At 38.7% G+C, this 24524-nt stretch overlaps 1 protein-coding gene across 4 annotated transcripts in view; it reads left to right on the forward strand.

The window, feature by feature from the left end:
* The window catches only part of LAMA4 (laminin subunit alpha 4), a 148552-nt gene that overhangs the window by 68598 nt on the left and 55430 nt on the right, over positions 1 to 24524 (forward strand). For 3 of the 4 annotated variants that reach the window (XM_007190723.2, XM_007190724.2, XM_007190726.3), the window contains 6 exons: positions 209 to 360; positions 2173 to 2283; positions 7894 to 8005; positions 10863 to 11030; positions 13257 to 13450; positions 19450 to 19566. In XM_007190723.2, the coding sequence (XP_007190785.2) occupies positions 209 to 360; positions 2173 to 2283; positions 7894 to 8005; positions 10863 to 11030; positions 13257 to 13450; positions 19450 to 19566 (854 nt within the window). Of the gene's footprint in view, positions 1 to 202; positions 361 to 2172; positions 2284 to 7893; positions 8006 to 10862; positions 11031 to 13256; positions 13451 to 19449; positions 19567 to 24524 lie in introns of all 4 variants that reach the window. The other variant, XM_057528166.1, reaches the window with a different exon arrangement.

Consider the following 24524-nt stretch of genomic DNA (forward strand, 5'->3'; position numbering starts at 1 on the left):
TTTTAAGTGCCCGATGTACACTTTGGCTCATCTTAGGCCCTACTCTGTTTTGAGTGTAAGGACTAGTTCCTGGCCCAGAACAACTCCTCAGGAAACAAAATTACAAGTAGTATTAACCAAGGAAGTGCATATAATAATCGACTTAAAGCAGCATGCTTCCCAGCTGACCTTTGATTTTGAAGAAATGACATACCCATTTTACCTCCAGGCTGCGATAAGTGCATCTGGGATCTGACTGATGACCTTCGGTTAGCAGCGCTCTCCATTGAAGAAAGCAAATCCGGTCTGTTGAGTGTGTCATCTGGTGCCGCTGCTCATAGGCATGTGAATGAAATCAACTCCACCATCTACCTCCTCAAAGTATGCAGGAATGGTATACCTTCTGTGTATTTTCATTCTGGTTTCATAGGGTCACTCCTGGTAATCCTATCCATTTTGGTATCTGAGTCCAGTGGTTATATTACAGATTGTTAGACCTAGGAAATTATGAAAAGTTGATTACAGTCATGAACTCCAGCCTAAACCAAGAGCTGTCATCTGTTAAAAAGGTTAATATGGAAAATGAAATGACTAAAAAACTAGTATCTATGTACAAAGCTATTGATGGAGGAGAAACACTCTTATTTCAGTGGAGCTGTACATTGCTTATTCAAGTCAACATTGCAAACATACCATTACCTTAGCTTCAGTTTGCTGTGTTTTCAGAAGTTTCTCTAAAAACTAACACACACACTCTCATTCTCTCTTTCCTCCTTCTTCCCTCCCTCTTTCTCCTGCCCTTACCTTTCCTTCTCACTGACACACATTCTTTCTCATCTCACACACACACTCAAATACACAAGCACACTCACATGCTCTGTTTCTCTTCCTAGATCTAGTAGTTAACATTTAATAAGCAAGTTAAAGACAGGCAATAGTCAAAAACCATAACAGTGCTTGTATGTCTAAGCTTTAAGAGGTGTTTTTCCCCCCTTTAAATCATGGGCTTCAATCACAACCAACAGATATTTTTTAAAACAATAATGATTTGATGAAAGGATAATAGAATTAATACCAGCATACTTTTTTACTTTGTTAGTCAGTTTAGCATAATGGTTAAGAGCATAAACTTTGACATGAGAATGCTTGGATTCAAATCCCAGCTCTGACACTTACTAGCTATGTGACCTTGGGTAAGTTATTTAACCTCTTTATTTTTCAGTTACCTCATCTGGAATTGAGGATAATTATTATACCCATCTCATGGGTTGTTGAGAGAATTCAGTGAGTTGTTATATGCAGAGCAGTTAGAACAGTACCTAACATAGAAAGTGCTCACTACTCTGCTTTTTGGAGGTGCAAATGATATCCACAGCAATTGCCCAAATGTGCAAAGTGTAAAACAAAACAAAAATCACAAAATTGTGAACCTGGATGGTCTGGATGGAATCTTAGTGAGTACTCTATTCCCAATTTAGGAATTGTTCTTAACCAGACTCATCTGTTTGGACACATGAAGGCACTAATTCTCAGAGGAGTTACCCAGACTCAGTCCTTTTGATACCACTTGAATCCTCTTTCCCCAACAGCACAACTTCAAGGTAGAAATAATTATTATATCATATATAATAATATTATAGCTGATGGGAAGTCAGTGCCAAGATTGAAGGGCTTACTCCAAAGTAATCGAAGGAAAGCTACATTTGGACCAAACTGCTCAAAAGAAAGGGGAAAATGGTCTGAAATAAAAAGAATTGTTCTCCTTACACCAAAAAGAGGAAAGTGAATTTCTAAACTCCATTTGCACTGATTGACGTGGGTTATCATTTCCTCCAAGACCTGCGAAATTGAAGTTTTAAGGCTCAGACACCCAAGGCCACTGCCAGTCTATATTGTGCCTTTGTGCAAATTTGGAAAAGATACTCTTTCCCCAGAACCAGCACAGCCCAAGCCAGAATCTCCAGCCTGGTAAGTGGAGCTTGCAGAATTTCTGCCCCTAGAGCCCTCCACCCCCTTGTGCAGACCTCAAACTTCATACCAGCCTGCAGTAGCCTGTGGACCCCACTATTTTGAGAATAAAGGCTCACACTCTGCTCTGAGTCCTCTTACACTGAAAGAGTTTTCTGCATATTTTTACAAAGCTGGTGTGCATATCTACTGACTATGGAAAAATACGTGTTTTTTTTTCCACAGACAAAATTGTCAGAAAGAGAAAACCAATACATCCTAAGAAAGATACAGATCAACAATGCTGAAAACACAATGAAAAGCCTTCTGTCTGACGTGGAGGAATTAGCTGGAAGGGTATGTGTTCAGTTTCTGGGGCTAACTTCAGAGACGGGATTTAGCTGGTGTGAGACTGGCTAGTCACAAATGACTGAGGCTTAACACAGCCCAGAAAAAATGCAGTGACCCAGGTGCCTTAAAATAAATCAAGGCAAGACCTGAGGAGAAAGTTAATATACTTGGTCTCTACTGTGTCTTCCCATTTTGATTGGTTTCCTTGAAAAAACAGGTTTATGGGAAACTTTCATTGTATTTGCTGCTGGTAAATATGGTTGATATATGTTTTAATTAGGATAGTCGTTCAGCTGTCACCTTAACATTTTATGGCTAAGAGCAATAGAACATCCAGAAATAAACTTTATTATATAGAATATAAAATTTAAATGTTTGCTAAAGTATGCATTAAATAATGAAAGAAGAGAAATTGTGTTGAGAAAGCAATTTTGCAGTTTGGCAGGAAAAAAAACACTTTGGACCCTCATTTTATGCCATATACTAAAATAAATTTCAGACAGATTAAAGACTTGAGTTTAAATCTCAAATCTACAAGAAAACAGAACTAGATAATTATTAAACCTTGAAAGGAAATAACAATACATTTAAATATAGTGTGAAGAATTATAATAAAAAGAAATAATAGATTTGACAAGATAAAATTTCAAATACCTAGTAAAACAACTAAATAAATGAAAAAAGTCAACAAGACTAAGAAAAATGTCGAGGGAAATATGACTTGTAAAAGCTCTCACAAATTAACAAGAAAAACATTAAAACATGAGCAAAGTCAATGTGAGAGACTATTAAACACATTCCCCAAGAGCCTAATGGAAAAATATCCATCCTCTGTACTAATAAAAAAAATACAACTAAGCTACAAGGCGCCATGTTTAACATGTTAAAATGTTTAACACATTTTTTTCCCTGATTATGTTCCACCAGTTCTGCCCAGAGTACTCTGGAATTTCTGCTTTCAGATACTGATGTTTGACGTTATAAATTGTTGAAGTTCTTTTCAAAAACAATTCTCATTTTCTACAAAAATAAAGGTTAAAATAACTCTGATAATCTCTTTTGACCTTGGACCTCTTAAACTAAGAGATTATGCTTCTAAAAATGTGAATTACTCTAATTGGATCCTTGGAAGATTCAACTACTTTTAAATGCATATAAAAATTGTGTCCCTCGTTCCCATGCAATGGAGCATGTTAATCCAACCATGAGCGTTTGAAGAGCAGTGAGATCGCTTAAGTTTCAAAGGAAATACCAAGAAAGAAATCTTTGTGAAAACTCGTAATTTTATTTGTGTCATGGCTAGAACTTGCTGAAAGTGTCTCAAATTCTTGAGGAAATGTTTTCACCAAGATTAGTTCCTCCCGTAGCTCAGACATGAAGTTACTGATTCTTTTGTTGTACAGTTTTCCTACTTCCAATATAAGTTAAATGCAGCCTTTCGTGGGGAGGAAATAGTGCAAACTTGAAAGGGACATCACAGTAGAAAAGGCTCCTGAACAATGAGAACAGACCACCAAAGCCAGAAGTTGATGATAAAGCGACTGGAGCATTCACCCAGCTGTTGCCATTGATTCTTATTGAAAATAACATCCTTCTGGCAACCTGGAGACAACACAAACAGTCCTGATGGTGAAGGAACCTGCTGAAACATTTTGAAACAAACACCCAGAGAGGGTCTTAATGACTTCTCAAGCATCCTTCAAGCCCTTAGTCTAGAAAAGTCCATAATTGATTCTTAGAAGGATTTAAGAAAAGCTTTGTCTTAGAAAGCCTTCTATCAAAAAAGTAACTAATATTTATCTTTAGCTAGAGTGAAGGATTTCACTGTAGATTCCCACAGTGTGATAAAAAAAATCACAGTAGTGTTGCCTCTTGAACTTGAAAATACGGTTGATCCTTGAACAACACAGGTTTGAACTGCACGGGTCCACTTATATGCAGGGTTTTTTTCAGTAAATACGTACTACGGTATTACATGATCCACAGTTGGTTGAGTCCGCAGATACAGAACCTCAGATACAGAGGGCCAACTGTAAAGTTATACGTGGATTTTCAACTGTGTTGGTGCCCCCAACCCCTGCGTTGTTCAAGGGTCAGCTATGCCTCTGTATGCAAAGTACCTGTCACATGAATCTCATGTAATCCAAATCTCACAATTTATATTAACCTAAAGTTACTGTATTTTTTCCCCATATCTAAGTCCTCTAGCCCCCTTTTGATAAATCTTACTGCCTTTTCCCACCTGCTACTTCTGGGAAACCCCTACAGGATGCCCATGCATTTGTGTTCCCAAATAGCTGCTGCTCAAAAAGGTCTCACTTGTGCCACTGCTGGTCATGTCTGTAATGAAAGTACCAAAGCCTGTGTCAAGATTCCACTCTCCCATATTCCCAAAGCCACCATGCTCAAAGTCAGAGTGGGACTAGGCTACAAGCAGAAGTGAAGATGGTGGCCCTCTCTCAATCTCAGTGCTGCCCTTTGCCATCTGGATCCAAAAGGTACACTGTAGAGCCCAGTCTCCAAGGGCTGGCCCAGGAGGGTGCTGCACCATTCCCTCCACTTCTCCATCTCCTCCATCTCTTCCCTGCTCCTTCCCTATGGGGAGCCACAGCAAAAGCTCCCCATATATCAACACGTGCAAAGATCTTTAGGGTTGGGAGGAAAGTGGGTCACTTCCACACATCAAAAGCATCTGAGCCTGATCTCCAAGCCGGATCTCCAATCCTGATAAAAAGACAGGACAAAAAGTCAAAATATGTTTCAATTCCAATTGACCAGAAGATTGAAGAACTTTGGCCTTGGCCTTGCAGAATATTAAAGCAAGGAGCAGAAGACAATGCTGAAGAAGTTCTCAGAGGCCAAATCATGAAGAACCTTGCCCACCATGCTCATCCTGTGGACTTTGGAAGATACTGGAGCATTTACCTACAACAATGAGCTGATTAGGTGTGAAGCTTCAGAAACATTCCTCTGAAGTGGGGATGGTAGGTTTAAGACTCTGAAGACAGGGACACCGTCAGTAGACTGCCGCAGTAGTCCAAACAAGAGTGGTCAATTGCTGCCTTGTCTTCATTGGAAAAGAATTTGCAGTGAGCAGTAAAGTGAGACTGTGGTGGTGGGGACCAGGAAGAGAGGCCAGAATGACAAGTGGAATAAAAATGATTCAGTGACCAATTGGATATGAAGAGTTGCAAGGATGTAAGCTCTGACTTTGAGAAATAGATGGCCAAGACTAAAAATTCAGAATGGATTTCTCTGGACCTTTTAAGGGTGAGCTCTCTGTGGATGCCAGAGATTTGAGTCTGTAGCTCAAGAGAAGAGATCAAGGCTGGAAAGGTATTTGGAAGTCAATGTTTAGGAGATATTTAAACCCAAATTAGATATCACTGTACAGATTCTGAAATGGCACGCCAATATTCCTACTACCATTTTGTCCAGAAGGCCCCTGTTTATGCTTGTCTCCCAGAGTGATTATTAAAAGTTCCCCTTTCCCTCTCAAAAGTGTCCCAGTTTAAACAATAAAGTATATGGCCATCCTAGATATTATCATCATCAATTTAATAGTATTCTAGGCACACTATACTTTATGCACTGTATAATAAATAAAATTCTTGCCACTTTTTACATCAAATATGTACAAGGAAAATTCACTGTTGAGGTGAGTAAATGATTAATCCATTTGTAATGCTAAACATCAACCGGCTTATAGTTGTAAGCTAATTTTTTAATTTCAGTTTTTCTTAAAGCAGGGTACACCTGTTTTACCATGTGCCCATATCATTATTTTCCTTCCATAATCAAAGTTAAAGAAAAAAGTAGAACTTTCAAATAAGGCGTCACTATATATTATATCCAGTAATTTTGCAATTTAAAGTAACATGTTCCTCTTTGCCGCTGTCTTTTATTAAATACATATATCTAAGCGCCCTCTGGTGTTTGTCAGAAGAGGTTGTCTTAGAGCTATGACATCCGCCAGCTGTCTTTCATTACTTCAATAATTCAAAGTTTCCATATCAAGAAATCAATTAAATGAACACAGTAATAACAATAAATCTTTTTCCTTGAAGGATGAAGCCAAAGTCAAAAATATGCATGTTGTGTTTTTTAAGTATAACTCAATTTAAACTGGACCAAAAATCAACTTGTTAAAATTTTTTTAATGTTTTATATGTCTGTGTCCCTATTTTTTAAAGGCGGGGAGCCAAGAATAGATTCATCTTATTTTCTGTATCATCTAATTTTAAAGTGGCCACAGATTTTTGTGTCTCTGGAAAGCATTAGAACAGGATAAGAGGGAGACTGGAATTGAGGGAAAGAACATCGTGACTCAAGATTGCAATGTCCATTCAGAGAGCCCATGCTTTAGGGAAGGGGCTGATGGCTGCAGTCTTGCTGCACAGGGAGCTTTGTATGGAGGAGATTTCGGATAAAATGCCCGATGAAAAGCTCCTGGGGCATGTGTCTGCTATGATACCATGTCTGCATTCTCGTCCTTGATGAAGAGCCACTTGCTTGGGTTATGCTTGGGAAGTGTAAAAACATTCCAGGTAAAATCATGGCCTAATCCTCCGGCTGGAACAGTGGGTGAAAGGAGAGAAATTTGAAACAGCCACTCTCCTGTCCTGGGGGAGGTCTACCAGCCAGAACTCTGTGTAGCAGATTACCCTGCAGTCCAGTCAGGTACTGCAGCCCTTTGTCACAGGGCTGAGCCAAAAAGACACTGGACGAGGCAAGTGGGCACTTCACCAAATGCCAGACTGAAGAACTCCCCCTCATCTCAAATATAACCCATGAGTCAGTCTTTCTGATGCCAAAAGGAAGTACACGTCCCCATGCTGTGCATATAGGCCTGTGTCCTGGCCTTGAACCATTTTTTAGATCAGCTTCTGACCTTATACACACAGAGAGAAATACACACATACACATGCACACCCACACATCCTTTCTTCAGGAGCCACATTTGAGCTGGGATTTCATTTTGACAAATCCTACGTGGGAGCTCTGTGAAACAGAGTCAAAAGAATGAAAACGGCTTCTCAGGGAAGAACTTCATTCACTCTGAGCCAAAGCTGCTTGAGTAGTTATTTGTGCACAAGTGCCATCAATGTTGATGGGAATTTGGAAGGCAGCATTTAGCACAGTGAGCATAATCCTTTAAATCTCTGTGGTAATTCAGTTGCAGCAGTGGCTGGACCACCCAGAAGCCACTGAATGCATGGAGCATTTTGAGATCTGCCTGCTTTCTCAGCAAGTTTCCCTTTGAACCTTTAAGCATTTCAGTCAGCACAATGTCAAACTGATCAGCAGACGTGGGTAATTCCCTAGTCTGGCATCTTGAGATACAATAAAAATTCAAAGGGTAAATTACATATATAAGATGGTTGGTTTGGGTTGAACTGTGATTGATGGCTTAGGAATAGCATCTATAATTCCAAAGCGGGTCATCACATCCGTCTTCATGCATGATTTCTGAGACCATGTTCTATATTCTAGAACTTTCACATGTCAGGGAAATTTATGTTTATGGCATACATTATGCCCACCCACCCCCACATGCACATACACAACCTTTCCTTCTTGCAAATTTAATCTGGTATTTATGTGGATTATTTATAGGAAAGTCAAGCCACAAGAAAGAGCCAGTTGGCTCAGAAGGAAAGCATGGATACCATTAACCACGCAACTCAGCTTGCAGAGCAAGCCCACGATGTGAGGGATAAAATCCAAGGTAAATATATTCTCTTCTGGTTTAGCTTCATGCCAAGGAATCTTTCATGTTATTAACAACAATAAAAATAGTGGCTACTGTTAGTGTTTATTGTGTGCCAGGACCTGTTGTTAGAGTGTTATAGGTTTAGACTCGTGTAAGATCTTCTTTCAAGTTTGTTTACCTGGGACTTCTGAGCACTCATCTCTGCTTACTATCTGTCTATTTTCAATAGTAAATGCACAGGGTAGAGGGAATTCCCTGGCAGTCCAGTGGTTAGGACTCGGCGCGGCGAGGCCAAAAAAATAAAAAATAAATGTAGAAAATCATTCCCTTTCCAGGCATTTCACAGAAATGGAATGCCAAAATACCTTTCTGGTAGAGGGAATTACATACTGTGTTGTCTGTAAAATGCAAGAGTTGAGTAGGAGTCACATTTTTCTCAATTATTTGCAGTGAAAACACTGCCATTAGAGTGGCAGTAAACTGTCCACTAATCCAAATTGTCCTAAACTGTCTCTATAATGCTTTCCCAAGGACCAGGCAGGCCGCATGCTCTGGTCCCCAATCCAGAAGAAAAGCCAAGAGGGGGTGTGGAAGATTTCTTTGCCCTAACGCATAAAATTGTGGCAGACTTTACCTTTCTTCTTGAGGGTTTACTTATTTGTGTTCTAACTTCTCACAAGTGCAGGCTGCATTTTGAAGACTATCTTAATAGCACACTGAAAGCCAACCTTCAATTTACTGACAGAAAACAGGTGATTGTGTTTGTTCTAAGATAAAGAGAATTTCCTTGGGTTACAGTCTGCTAAGATACAGTATTTGTGTGTTTCCATAGTTTTTATTATCCTATATATTAAGAGCTGGATGACAACTCCAGGTGCATCTCAAGGGCACAATGACCATAAAGGGACCCACAGTGGAAGATTCATATCTTTATACTGAGGTATAGAGAACATATTCCAGGAAAAGGGATGTATGGAGCCAAGATTAATCTTTTGCTATATTTCCTTTGGTGCCCATAATACATAATAGAAACAAATGGTATGCATTTCAAACATCCCCTGCTCCCATCCTCACTATCTCGTGCTTTTGCATCTACCAATAAAATATTCTTTTCCTATAGTATTTTAGAGTTACTGTTGATTTATTCAAAAAGTAAGATTAAACCTAGATTAGCTGATCTCATCTAATTAAGAAATAAATGTCCCTCTAGGCAGCAAATAAAGCCAGCATCTTATTAAGCCATTGAGAAAAAAATGTCACCTTTCCTGTTGTAGCTCAAATTTTGATTCTAAGTTATTTCATTTGGAAAGAATCTAAGTCCTCTTATTTGACCCTTAGGGCATAGGAAAGAAGGAAGAAATACAAAAGAAATGTAAAGAGGAAACAATAATTTTCATCACTTTTTACCTTTTTTAAAATAATATATGAACAGTCTCAAAGACCAAAGGCAAAAATATTATTCTCTGTATTTCCTTTTTCTAATCTAGACCAGATGTGACTAAAATAAAATAAGCCATATTGTAAAAATAATATCTGCATCAAAATGCCAAGAAATTCAGCATTGCAAGTGCTAGATCTGAGGAAAAGTATCTATGTTTAGTTTATTTCAGGAGTTAATATTTTAGACTTTACTTGAAAAGTGAATATTTAATCCCTTCGTAAGTTTCTTTTTTTTTTTTTTAAACATATCTTGGTTTCCCTAAAACTTTCTCAGTAATATTTACAACACTGAAAACCTCTTCTCCCATTTATCTCCCTCTCTTCAGAATTCAGGGATGCTTCACAACACCAATAGTGTGTCATTCCTTATTCCCAACCATCTCCAAACCACCTCTAAAATAACTACTGGTGACCTTCAAGCTATTATCCATATAAAATACAAGCCCTTATCCTGGTATGATTTATGTGAGACCAGTGTTGTTTACCCATCTTGTCTGGCCAACCACATAGATCATAGTAAACCAAAGACAGACAATTTCATTTATGCCAGGAAGATAAAATGCTTCCTCTCCTAGAGCGGCCGTAGGACAAGGTGGCAATTACATAACTATCATCTGATCATAGGTAGTAGGAAGAGGGAGCCAGAGGCCTGCTCAGCTCCGCCAGTATTCAGACAACTTATCTAATGCCTCTGAGCCTCAGCAGTCCCTGCGGTTCTGAAATTCTCCGTCCTACTTACAGATGTGGGGTGTGGGGTGAGAACGACCCAAAGTCAAAACGGCACAATCTTGACAAGCAGTCATACCACAGAAGGCAAATAGCAATTGCAAAAAAAATGTATATATTAATGAGCAAAAACTCACATCCTACTATAGCAAACCTCTATATCGTATCTAGTCTGTACGACAATCTGAAAGACTTGTTTAAACAACTGTCAATATACACTCATTTTGGCTTAGAGCTTGGGTAAAATCCTTGGCTAAATTGCAATTAATATCTCCATTGCCTACTGCATGTGACAGGAGATACCTCAGAACATTTTCTCCATATTATGTATTTTATATAAAAGGTTGGTCAAAGACCCCAGATTTGTGTGTCTTAAATATTAACGGTTTTGAATCAGAATAGAAACCAGATTCAGCTGAAATCAGGGCAGGCTTTGTATTAATTCCATTCCTGTTCTGAAGACACCAAATGAAAAGCAAAGAAGAGTGATTTCCTCGGGTTTAACCTCTCCCTGGAATATACGATGAACTCTGCTGCCAACACATTCACAGCATGAACATCAGCATGCTGTCTTTGCTGAGTCTCTCTTTCCATTTTAGGATCAGCCCTTCCCTTTGTCTTCACTGTCCATGTTTTCAGTGACATCACTGTCAAATGCCCAGTCATCTCTCCCTACTGTCTTCTCTCACCATGTCCTTCCTTTCAGAGATCAACAACAAGATGCTGTATTATGGGAAAGATCAGGAACTTAGCCCTGAGGAAATCTCTGAGAAACTGGTGTTGGCCCAGAAGATGCTTGAGGAGATCCGACGCCGTCAACCGTTCCTCACCCAACGGGAACTTGTGGATGAGGAGGCAGACGAAGCCTATGAATGTAGGTATATTCGACTCCTAGAGCCCAGCACGTATCTGCTTCCTTTGTGGGTCCAGGAGAGGACACCCAGTCACAGGGCAACATTTGGTCAAAGCAAGCAATTCCCAATATTCAGTTATTTAGAGTTTATACATGGCCTCAGGGAGTCATTCAGGACAACTTGACTATATGACCATGATTTTTAGATCCAGGCCCAACCTTGAGCTTTTGAGAAACAGCTGAGATTCCACAAGGAATCTACAAAATTTTACTCCTGAGAAGAAATAGGAACTTAGCAGTTGGTGAAAAACAAGGGAAGGGAATCTAAGGGGAACCAATTACCAGAACTACAATTAGTCTCATTGAGAAGACAGTAAAGCTACAAGCCCAGCAACATTCATGTTCTGATGTCCATGAATGACTTTTTAATGACTTTGAGCCTTCAATGGAAATTGAACATTTCCTTTAATGATTAATGTAGGTAACAAACCACAGCAGTATTTGTTAATCTATGACTTGGTCACTGTATCAGTTATAAATTAGTATCTCACAATCCACCCCAAACATATTCATTTAAAACAATAACCATTTATTTGCTTGTGATTTCATAGGTTGGTAATTTGGGCTGGACTCAACCTAGATAGCTCACCTCTGCTCCATGTGACATGGTCGAGCTCACTCACATGTCTGGGGTCTTAGTTGGAATGGCTGGGCCTCTCCCTCCATGTGGGGTTTTATCCTCAAGGAAGCTAGCTGAGGCTTGTTCATATGGCAGAAGCCTTCCAGGAGGGCAAGAATGGAAAGGGCAAGGTCTCTTGAGGCCTGGCCTTGGAACTCAGCAATGTCATCTTCATTCTGTTGGTCAAGACCGTCCAGATTCAAGGGTGAGGAAAAAGACTCCGCTTTTGATGGGAAGAGTTACAAAGAATTTGTGTCCATTTTAATCTACACAATCAACAAAAGAAGCCCCAGGTTTGCGTATCATATTTTAGTTGGTACTGTTATCTCACAACATTAAATTCATCAGTAATTCAAAGTTTTAGCAGTTATTGGTCTCACCTCTAAATCTTGTTAGTTAATGCATTAATAAAGAAGCACATATATTATTATATTACCATTTTTTTTAATATACTGGTCTTTTTAATTCTATGTATTTTATCTTGTGCATTTTAAAACACATAAGAAGGGATCTGAAGGCTTCACCAGATTGTAAAGGGGCCCATGATACAGAAAGGGTTAGGAACGCCTACGTTAGATCATTTTTCTACAATTGTCACTATCAACTTCTGTTAAAACTTACTGTGAATATTCTAGAAGAGGAACATTGTTGACATAAAGGCCTATTGTGATAGCAAACTTATAAGGTCTTAGAAACAGTAAGAAATAAAGAAGAATCTCAGGCCCATTTCTGAGTCAGGATGAGGCCAGCAGTCAGGAAGGCTGGAGCTCTGATGTCACAGCCAGATGCTTTCACGCTCCTTGGCTATTTTGGGATTTAACAAGACTGTTCTGGGGAAATGGAACCAAGTACATCTCCCACTTAGCTGCCTTCCGCCTAGTGAATGCATTTTCAACCACTTTCTCTACTCAGCCATGAACTTCGTATCTTCTGCTCATGGTGATGAAAGTAAATAGAAAACCTCAATAAGACAGACTGATAGTCCCTGGAGAAAAAATAGAATTAAGGCACATAGTCAATGCGTGTAACTTTGATCAGAGAATTAAGATATATGCAAAGTTTAAGAATATATCATTGCCATTTAATCTTCTTTCCAAGATAATGATTTAGGTTTTACCTAAAGGAGCTAAGTAAAAACAGCTGCCTGGAGAGAATACAGAAAATGAATGGTTGTGAACATCATTTGCCAGTAACAGACAGAACAACTGGGGTTGTCTCTAATAGTAAGACTGTAGTATATCCAAGTTTCCTTTGTATGGTCAAATTATTAATAATCTCGGTAATAATAAACCTAGTTTAATGACATCATTTCTACTTAAAGCATAACCTTCATGGGAAAACTAATCAACTCCCATTTTAGCTGATGGTGGTCCAGGGGCTCCCAAACCCTACAAAATAGTATTTAAAACTTCAGATATCAAAGATGGGACTGTTTTTGTGAACAACAGCTTCAATCGCTTTTGCTAAAGAAGACATAACCTGATGAATTTGTATCTTTCTAAGTGCGGGATGGGATGGGAGGAGAAGGGAGAAGCCCAGACTGAGTTTCTATGTACCTTTCTTCCCAGTGCTGAGCCAGGCTGAGAGTTGGCAGCGGCAGTACAACGATACTCACTCTCTGTTTCCTGTGGTCCTGGAGCAGCTGGACGACTATAATGCTAAGTTGTCAGACCTCCAGGAGTCACTTGACCTGGCCCTTGACCATATCAGGGATGCCGAAGACATGAACAGAGCCACAGCAGCCAGGCAGCGGGATCACAAGGTACAGTGGACACTCTAAATGCATTTCGGGCATACACAACATGAAGTTATCCCAAGAAGGGACAGTTGGTAAACACTTTTTTAAAATATTGGTACATTTAAATCTTTATTTTTAAAATTATCTGTACATTTTTTGCCACAATAATTTGCTAATATAAGTGTGTACACCTAAAATCAAGTTGAAACCGTTGTAGTTGTTGAGCTTGTGCATTGATAAGAATGCAGTTGTTCCTGGTGCTTGTGTCCACCTGTGTTGGATGTATTGCTCTTGCAACTGAGTAAACAAGGCATGATTCCTGTGCCTAACTTTTTTTATATTGAGAGCAGTAAAAATCCCAAAGCAACCCGGAACCATGTTCCTGTAAAGATATGTATAATTTTTGGAAGGGCCTGATAAGCAGATCTCACAGCCTGGCTGATCAGCAGCTGCAGAGATAGGGAGTCTAATTCAAGCCAAGGTCATACAATTACAAAGAGGTGAGGAAAATTCCCAGGCTTGGCCAGAGCTTGCAAGGCAGTCACCCTACGGGGCCAGGATTTGTGCATGCCCATACAGCCAGACTTAGAACTGGTGATGCTCACACTTCTGCGCCAAGTGATGCACACACTCATCACCAAGAATGGTCATCTTCTGATAGGAAGACACCTGCCTCTTTGGACATATCTGTAAAGGTTAGAGTGAAAAAGCAATGTCAAAAATAGGAAGCAACTGTGAGCAAACTCATTACTTTAGTTCTGTTTATTGTCAGCAAACCCAACTTAAATTAGGTTCTCTGCCCTGATTTTCAGTCATCACTATCTCTTAGTAAGTCATTGTAAAATTTCCTAAATAAAAGTGAATTAATCTCTTGCATTCCTCCACACTAACAATGAAAAATCTGAAAGAGAAATTAAGGAAATACTCCCATTTACCATTGCAACAAAAAGAATAAAATACCTAGGAATAAACCTACCTAAGGAGACAAAAGACCTGTATGCAGAAAACTATAAGACACTGATGAAAGAAATTAAAGATGATACCAACAGATGGAGAGATATACCATGTTCTTGGATTGGAAGAATCAACATTGTGAAAATGACTATACTACCCAAAGCAATCTACAGATTCAATGCAATCCCTGTCAAATTACCAATGGCATTTTTTACGGAACTAGAACAAATCATCTTAAAATTTGTATGGAGACACAAAAGACCCTGAATAGCCAAAGCAGTCTTGAGGGAAAAAAACAGAGCTGGAGGAATCAGACTCCCTGACTTCAGACTATACTACAAAGCTACAGTAATCAAGACAATATGGTACTGGCACAAAAACAGAAATATATATCAATGGAACAAGATAGAAAGCCCAGAGATAAATCCACGCACCTATGATCAACTAATCTATGACAAAGGAGGCAAAGATACACAATGGAGAAAAGACAGTCTCTTCAATAAGTGGTGCTGGGAAAACTGGACAGCTACATGTAAAAGAATGAAATTAGAACACTCTCGAACACCATACACAAAAATAAACTCAAAATGGATTCGAGACCTAAATGTAAGACCGGACACTATAAAACTCTTAGAGGAAAACATAGGAAGAACGCCCTTTGACATAAGTCACAGCAAGATCTTTTTTGATCCACCTCCTACAGTAATGGAAATAAAAACAAAAATAAACAAATGGGACCTAATGAAACTTCAAAGCTTTTGCACAGCAGAGGAAACCATAAACAAGACGAAAAGACAACCCTCAGAATGGGAGAAAATATTTGCAAACGAATCAACGGACAAAGGATTAATCTCCAAAATATATAAACAGCTCATTCAGCTCAATATTAAAGAAACAAACAGCCCAATCCAAAAATGGGCAGAAGACCTAAATAGACATTTCTCCAAAGAAGACATACAGATGGCCAAGAAGCACATGAAAAGCTGCTCAACATCACTAATTATTAGAGAAATGCAAATCAAAACTACAATGAGGTATCACCTCACACCAGTTAGAATGGGCATCATCAGAAAATCTACAAACAACAAATGCTGGAGAGGGTGTGGAGAAAAGGGAACCCTCTTGCACCGTGGGTGGGAATGTAAACTGATACAGCCACTATGGAGAACAGTATGGAGGTTCCTTAAAAAACTAAAAATAGAATTACCATATGACCCAGCAATCCCACTACTGGGCATATACCCCGAGAAAACCACAATTCAAAAAGACACATGCACCCCAGTGTTCATTGCAGCACTCTTTACAATAGCCAGGTCATGGAAGCAACCTAAATGCCCATCGACAGACGAATGGATAAAGAAGTTGTGGTACATATATACAATGGAATATTACTCAGCCATAAAAAGGAACGAAATTGGGTCATTTGTTGAGACGTGGATGGATCTAGAGACTATCATACAGAGTGAAGTAAGTCAGAAAGAGAAAAACATCGTATATTAATGCATATATATGGAACCTAGAAAAATGGTATGGATGAACCGGTTTGCAGGGCAGAAAGCTGCAGGGGGGTGGGGGTGGTGGTGTGTTGAATTGGGTGATTGGGATTGACATGTATACACTGATGTGTATAAAATTGATGACTAGTAAGAACCTGCTGTATAAAAAAATAAATAAAATTTTAAAATTTAAGAAAAAGAAAAAAGAAATGAGATTCTGTCTGTTTAGGGATTCTCATAAACTCCAAAGCTCCACCTTCCCAAGACTGTTTCTATCTCTTTTTAAGTGTCAGGAAACTTTGTTTTATTTTTTGGATACGTGAAATGGATACTGAAGCATGCTAAATAGTGCGAATTATTGTCGTTTTCACTAATTATTAGTTTCTAAACTTTCTTTTGTTCAAATTGTCCATCTTTCTGTGGGAATATCTTTGTTTCAAAGCTAATTTTATTCATTTCTGTCTAATGCTATATCTGGTAAATGACAGAAACCCTTTAACTTGAAGCATATCATTTTCCAACTACTGCCAATGAGCTTATCAGGCAGTGCTGTTCACACATGGCTTTGAAGTTTGGTTGTTACTTCAGGGTGTTAGCTGTGTTCCATTAAGGCAACTCAGATAGAAGCGCTTCTGGAAGGGGTCATATCTCAAACTCTATAACAGGAAAACTGCTCTGAGACAGCTAGATAATACCAATCTTTTTGACCTCCCTTCCGTACATACTTTAAAATATTGCTTTTGTGTAGAGCTGTATTAACTACCTCTCCTTGTGAAGACAAGAACAATTAACCCCAGATAGTCACACTGTATTAAGCTTGATGGATTTTGAGGGGAAATTGATTTTTTTTAATGTTCTTGCTTTAAGAGGATGTTCAAATGAGATACTTTTCTGTCCCTAGACCTATGTCTTTCCCTGTAGCAAGGTATTTGGAGAAGATGGGTTTCATTCTTCTTTTCCACTAAATCGGAAAAGAGTCCAGGGAGTGAGAAAAGACATTAAGATGAACTTAGAAAATTTTAAAGTATGTCATTCAAGTATAGGCTTTTATAATTATTTGTGTGATATCCTAGATTATACCATAACAAAAATTTCAACTCTAATTTAAATTACCATTTCTAAAGTAACTAGCTCATTTTTTACTCAGATTATAAAACGGGTCTTTTACTTTTTCCATGTTAAAGTTTCATTCTGTGTTGCTTTCAGTCTCTGAAGCTCTACAATATTTCGTCAAAATCATAAGATCCCTGACTCTAGAACCCCAAAGTGAAAGTATAAGTTAAAGCATTCATCAAAAAAATATATCCACACTTGGAACAACCCAATTGAAAAATGGGCAGAAGACCTTAATAGACATCTCTCCAAAGAAGACAGACAGATGGCAAGTAGGCACATGAAAAAATGCTCAACATTACTAATTATTAGAGAAATGCAAATCAAAACTACAATGAGATACCACCTCACACCGGTCAGAATGGCCATCATTAAAAAGTCTACAAATAAAAGGGACTTCCCGGGGCTTCCCTGGTGGCACAGCGGTTGGGAATCTGCCTGCTAATGCAGGGGACATGGGTTCGAGCCCTGGTCTGGGAGGATCCCACATGCTGCAGAGCAACTAAGCCCGTGAGCCACAACTACTGAGCCTGCGCGTCTGGAGCCTGTGCTCCGCAAAAAGAGAGGCCGCGACAGTGAGAGGCCCGCGTACTGCGATGAAGAGTGGCCCCACTCGCAGCAACTGGAGAAAGCCCTCACACAGAAACGAAGACCCAACACAGCCATAAATAAATAAATAAATTTATTTTTAAAAAAAGGGACTTCCCTGGTGATGCAGTGGTTAAGAATCCGCCTGCCAATGCAGGGGACACAGGTTTGATCCCTGGTCCAGGAAGATCCCACATGCCGCAGAGCAACTAAGCCCGTGTGCCACAACTACTGAGCCTGCACTCTAGATCCCAAGCGCCACAACAAGCCCGCACACCCTAGAGCAACTACAGAGCCCACGTGCCTAGAGCCCGGGCTCCGCAACAAGGGAAACCACAGCAACGAGAAGCCCGCGCACCACAACGAAGAGTATCCCTGCTCGCTGCAACTAGAGAAAGCCTGCGTGCAGCAACAAAGACCCAATGCAGCCAAAAATAAATTAATAAAAAGAAAAAAATTAAAAAGAGAAAAAGTCTACAAATAACAAATGCTGGAGAGGGTGTGCAGAAAAGGGAACCCTCCTACACTGTTGGTGGGAAAGTAAGTTGTTACAGCCACTATGGAAAACAGTATGGAGGTTCTTCAGAAAACTAAAAATAGAATTACTGTATGATCCAGCAATCCCACTTCTGGGAATATACCCAGACAAAACTATAATTCAAAAAGGTACATGCACCCCTATGTTCATAGCAGCACTATTCACAATAGCCAAAACATAGAAACAACCTAAATGTCCATCGACAGATGAATGGATAAAGAAGATGTGATACATATATACAATGGAATACTACTCAGCCATGAAAAAGAACGGAATAATGCTATTTGCAGCAACATGGATGGACTTAGAGATTATCATACTAAGTGAAGTAAGTCAGAAAGAGAAAGACAAATACCACATGATATCACTTATATGTGGAATCTAAAATATGGCACAAATGAACCTATCTACAAAACAGAAACAGACACAGACATGGAGAACAGACTTGTGGTTGCCAAGGGGGAGTGGGGGAGGGAGAGGGATGGACTGGGAGTTTGGGGTTGGTAGATGCAAACTATTACATTTAGAATGGATAAACAACAAGGTCCTAATGTATAGCACAGGGAACTATATTCAATATCCTGTGATAAACCATAATGGAAAAGAATATTAAAAAAAGGGTGTATACATGTGTATAACTGAGTCACTTTTCTGTACAGCAGAGATTGGTACAACATTGTAAATCAACTATACTTCAATTAAAAAAACTGAAAAAAAAGAAGAAAAAAAATATAACCACACTTGGGCAATTTCCCTCCTCAGAACATCTGAGCATCTAACATAAAGAGCTCAGAGTAGGAGGAAGCGAGATCACAGTTTTATGCTTTGATAATAGGGCCATTTTAAATTTTTAAAAGGACATTTAGATTCTTTTGTCTATACTTTATTCCTGTCCAAATGAGCTATTTGTGCCTGGCCCAAAGTTAGCACATGATAAATGCTTTTTGGAATTAATTCAGTTTTCAATTACTGCAAATACAGAGCCTGTTCAATCCTGTATCCCTAGCCCCATTTCACATTTATGGAGAAAGAGGCAAGGGCCCTCTCTGGAGTGTGAACTCTCTTTGATGTGGTGGCACTGTAAGTAATAATTATAACTAAGTTCTTTGAAGCTCCTGAGGTGCTTACTTTCATTATCTCCATTTTATAAATGAGAAAGCTGAGCCTGGGCCGGGTCGAATTACCCAGAGTGACACAGCAATTCATTGGTGGGTCTGGGATAGGAACCTGGATCTGTCGGAGTGCAGTGGCAGCAAGCTGACAGCACTCTCCCTGATGCCTTCTTTATCTAAAGCGACCTTTTCTTCCTCTCTCCCTTGCTCTTCCTCGTGCAGAAACAGCATGACAGAGTGAGGGAACAGATGGTAGGGGTGAACACGTCTCTGAGGATGTCTTCCGACTCACTAACTATGCCTCGGCTGACCCTTTCAGAACTTGATGACATAATAAAGGTAAGGACACACACGACTTGTTCAGGTTAGTATTTATAGCAGGTTAGAATAGGAGCTCAGTGTCACAGAAGAATAATCAACTCCAATTCAGTCTATCAAGTTAGCTGGCATTGTAAAAATAAGATCAGGTGACTGAATTTTTCAGTTCCTTTCATTGTACAGTTGCCACTAGCCACACATGGCTACTTAAATTTAAATTTAAATTACTTAAAATGAAATAAAATTAAAATTTAATTCCTCAGTCACATTAGCCACATTTCATGTGCTCAATAGCACCACATGTGGCTAGTGGCTGCCATTTTGGTCAGCATAGATAATCAGAGAAAGTTTTGTAGAAAATGTAAATCTAGATACATCCTACTCACTCTTTACTCGTAAGTTGTATGTTTAATAAAGCTGACATTCAAAATCAATAAAAGTCACATTTTTTAAAGTAGAAATTTTCTGATAAATGCAGTGAACCAAACCATCACGATAGTACTCTTTTTTTTAATTTAATTTAATTTTTTTTTATACAGCAGGTTCTTATTTGTCATCAATTTTATACACATCAGTGTATACATATCAATCCCAATCGCCCACTTCAGCACACCACGATCCCCACCCCCCCACGGCTTTCCCCCCTTGGTGTCCATACGTTTGTTCTCTACATCTGTGTCTCAACTTCTGCCCTGCAAACCGGCTCATCTGTACCGTTTTTCTAGGTTCCACATACATGCGTTAATATACGATATTTCTTTTTCTCTTTCTGACTTACTTCACTCTGTATGACAGTCTCTAGATCCATCCACGTCTCAACAAATGACTCAGTTTCGTTCCTTTTTATGGCTGAGTAATATTCCACTGTATATATGTACCACAACTTCTTTATCCATTCGTCTGTCGATGGGCATTTAGGTTGCTTCCATGACCTGGCTATTGTAAATAGTGCTGCAGTGAACACTGGGGTGCATGTGTCTTTTTGAACTGTGGTTTTCTCTGGGTATATGCCCAGTAGTGGGATTGCTGGGTCATATGGTAATTCTATTTTTAGTTTTTTAAGGAACCTCCATACTGTTCTCCATAGTGGCTGCATCAGTTTACATTCCCACCCACGGTGCAAGAGGGTTCCCTTTTCTCCACACCCTCTCCAGCATTTGTTGTTGGTAGATTTTCTAATGATGCCCATTCTAACTGGTGTGAGGTGATACCTCATTGTAGTTTTGATTTGCATTTCTCTAATAATTAGTGATGTTGAGCAGCTTTTCATGTGCTTCTTGGCCACTGTATGTCTTCTTTGGAGAAATGTCTATTTAGGTCTTCTGCCCATTTTTGGATTGGGCTGTTTGTTTCTTTAATATTGAGCTGCATGAGCTGTTTATATATTTTGGAGATTAATCCTTTGTCCGTTGATGCATTTGCAAATATTTTCTCCCATTCTGAGGGTTGTCTTTTTGTCTTGTTTATGGTTTCCTCTGCTGTGCAAAAGCTTTGAAGTTTCATTAGGTCCCATTTGTTTATTTTTGTTTTTATTTCCATTACTGTAGGAGGTGGATCAAAAAAGATCTTGCTGTGATTTATGTCAAAGAGTGTTCTTCCTATGTTTTCCTCTAAGAGTTTAATAGTGTCCGGTCTTACATTTAGGTCTCGAATCCATTTTGAGTTTATTTTTGTGTATGGTGTTTGGGAGTGTTCTAATTTCATTCTTTTACATGTAGCTGTCCAGTTTTCCCAGCACCACTTATTGAAGAGACTGTCTTTTCTCCATTGTATATCCTTGCCTACTTTGTCATAGATTAGTTGACCATAGATGCATGGGTTTATCTCTGGGCTTTCTATCTTGTTCCATTGATCTATGTTTCTGTTTCTGTGCCAGTACCATGTTGTCTTGATTACTGTAGCTTTGTAGTATAGTCTGAAGTCAGGGAATCTGATTCCTCCAGCTCCGTTTCTTTCCCTCAAAACTGCTTTGGCTATTCGGGGTCTTTTGTGTCTCCATACAAATTTTAAGATGATTTGTTCTAGTTCCGTAAAAAATGCCATTGGTAATTTGACAGGGATTGCATTGAATCTGTAGATTGCTTTGGGTAGTATAGTCATTTTCACAATATTGATTCTTCCAATCCAAGTACATGGTATATCTCTCCATCTGTTGGTATCATCTTTAATTTCTTTCATCAGTGTCTTATAGTTTTCTGCATACAGGTCTTTTGTCTCCTTAGGTAGGTTCATTCCTAGGTAGTTTATACTTTTTGTTGCAATGGTAAATGGGACTGTTTCCTTAATTTATCTTTCAGAGTTTTCATCATTAGTGTAGAGGGATGCAAGAGATTTCTGTGCATTAATTTTGTATCCTGCAACTTTACCAAATTCATTGATTAGCTCTAGTAGTTTTCTGGTGGCATTTTTAGGATTCTCTATGTATACTATCATGTCATCTGCAAACAGTGACAGTTTTACCTCTTCTTTTCCAGTTTGTATTCCTTTTATTTCTTTTTCTACTCTGATTGCCGTGGCTAGGACTTCCAGAACTATGTTGAATAATAGTGGTGAGAGTGGACATCCTTGTCTTGTTCCTGATGTCAGTTTTTCACCATTGAGAATGACGTTTGCTGTGCGCTTGTCATATATGGCCTTTATTACGTTGAGGTAGGTTCCCTCTATGCCCACTTTCTGGAGAGTTTTTATCATAAATGGGTGTTGAATTTTGTCAAAAGCTTTCTCTGCATCTATTGAGATGATCATATGGTTTTTATTCTTCAGTTTGTTAATATGGTGTATCACATTAATTGATTTGCGTATATTGAAGAATCCTTGCATCCCTGGGATAAATTCCACTTGATCACGGTGTATGATCCTTTTCATGTGTTGTTGGATCCTGTTTGCTAGTATTTTGTTGAGAATTTTTGCATCTATATTCATCAGTGATATTGGTCTGTAATTTTTTTTTTTGTAGTATCTTTGTCTGGTTTTGGTATCAGGGTGATGGTGGCCTCATAGAATGAGTTTGGGAGTGTTCCTTCCTCTGCAAATTTTTGGAAGAGTTTGAGAAGGATGGGTGTTAGTTCTTCTCTAAATGTTTGATACAGTTTGCCTGTGAAGCCATCTGGTCCTGGGCTTTTGTTTGTTGGAAGATTTTTAATCACAGTTTCAATTTCATTACTTGTGATTGGTCTGTTCATATTTTCTATTTCTTCCTGGTTCAGTCTTGGAAGGTGATGCATTTCTAAGTATTTGTCCATTTCTTCCAGGTTGTCCATTTTATTGACATAGAGTTGCTTGTAGTAGTCTCTTAGGATACTTTGTATTTCCGTGGTGTCTGTTGTAACTTCTCCTTTTTCATTTCTAAGTTTACTGATTTGAGTCCTCTCCCTCTTTTTCTTGATGAGTCTGGCTAATGGTTTATCAATTTTGTTTATCTTCTCAAAGAACCAGCTTTTAGTTTTATTGATCTTTGCTATTGTTTTCTTTGTTTCTATTTCATTTATTTCTGCTCTGATCTTTATGATATCTTTCCTTCTGCTAACTTTGGGTTTTGTTTGTTCTTCTTTCTCTAGTTCCTTTAGGTGTAAGGTTAGACTGTTTATTTGAGATTTTTTTTGTTTCTTGAGATAGGCTTGTATAACTATAAACTTCCCTCTTAGAATTGCTTTTGCTGCATCCCATAGGTTTTGGATCGTCATGTTTTCATTGTCATTGTCTCTAGATGTTTTTTGATTTCCTCTTTGATTTCTTCAGTGACCTCTTGGTTATTTAGTACGTATTGTTTAGCCTCCATGTGTTTGTGTTTTTTATGTTTTTTCCCCTGTAATTCATTTCTAATCTCATAGTGTTGTGGTCAGAAAAGATGCTTGATATGATTTCAATTTTCTTAAATTTACTGAGGCTTGATTTGTGACCCAAGATGTGATCTATCCTGGAGAATGTTCCATGCGCACTTGAGAAGAAAGTGTAATCTGCTGTTTTTGGATGGAATGTCCTATAAATATCAATTAAATCTATCTGGTCTATTGTGTCATTTAAAGCTTCTGTTTCCTTATCTATTTTCATTTTGGATGATCTGTCCATTGGTGTAAGTGAGTTGTTAAAGTCCCCCACTATTATTGTGTTCCTGTCGATTTCCTCTTTTATAGCTGTTAGCAGTTGCCTTATGTATTGAGTTGCTCCTATGTTGGGTGCATAAAAATTTATAATTGTTATATCTTCTTCTTGGATTGATCTCTTGATCATTATGTAGTGTCCTTCTTTGTCTCTTGTAACATTCTTTATTTTAAAGTCTGTTTTTTCTGATATGAGTATTGCTACTCCAGCTTTCTTTTGATTTCCGTTTGCATGGAATATCTTTTTCCATCCCCTCACTTTCAGTCTGTATGTGTCCCTAGGTCTGAAGTGGGTCTCTTGTAGACAGCATATAGATGGGTCTTGTTTTTGTATCCATTCAGCAAGCCTGTGTCTTTTGGTTGGAGCATTTAATCCATTCATGTTTAAGGTAATTATCGATATGTATGTTCCTATGATCATTTTCTTAATTGTTTTGGGTTTGTTTTTGTAGGTCCTTTTCTTCTCTTGTGTTTCCCACTTAGAGAAGTTCCTTTAGCATTTGTTGTAGAGCTGGTTTGATGGTGCTGAATTCCCTTAGCTTTTGCTTGTCTGTAAAGCTTTTGATTTCTCCATCAAATCTGAAAGAGATCCTTGCTGGGTAGAGTAATCTTGGTTGTAGGTTCTTCCCTTTCATCACTTTAAGTATATCATGCCACTCCCTTCTGGCTTGTAGAGTTTCTGCTGAGAAATCAGCTGTTAACCTTATGGGAGTTCCCTTGTATGTTATTTGTCATTTTTCCCTTGCTGCTTTCAATAATTTTTCTTTCTCTTTAATTTTTACCAGTTTGATTACTATGTGTCTCAGCGTGTTTCTTCTTGGATTTATCCTGTATGGGACTCTCTGCACTTCCTGAACTTGGGTAGCTGTTTCCTTTCCC

This window comes from Balaenoptera acutorostrata, chromosome 14, assembly GCF_949987535.1.
Source record: "Balaenoptera acutorostrata chromosome 14, mBalAcu1.1, whole genome shotgun sequence".
Classification (NCBI taxonomy): domain Eukaryota; kingdom Metazoa; phylum Chordata; class Mammalia; order Artiodactyla; family Balaenopteridae; genus Balaenoptera; species Balaenoptera acutorostrata.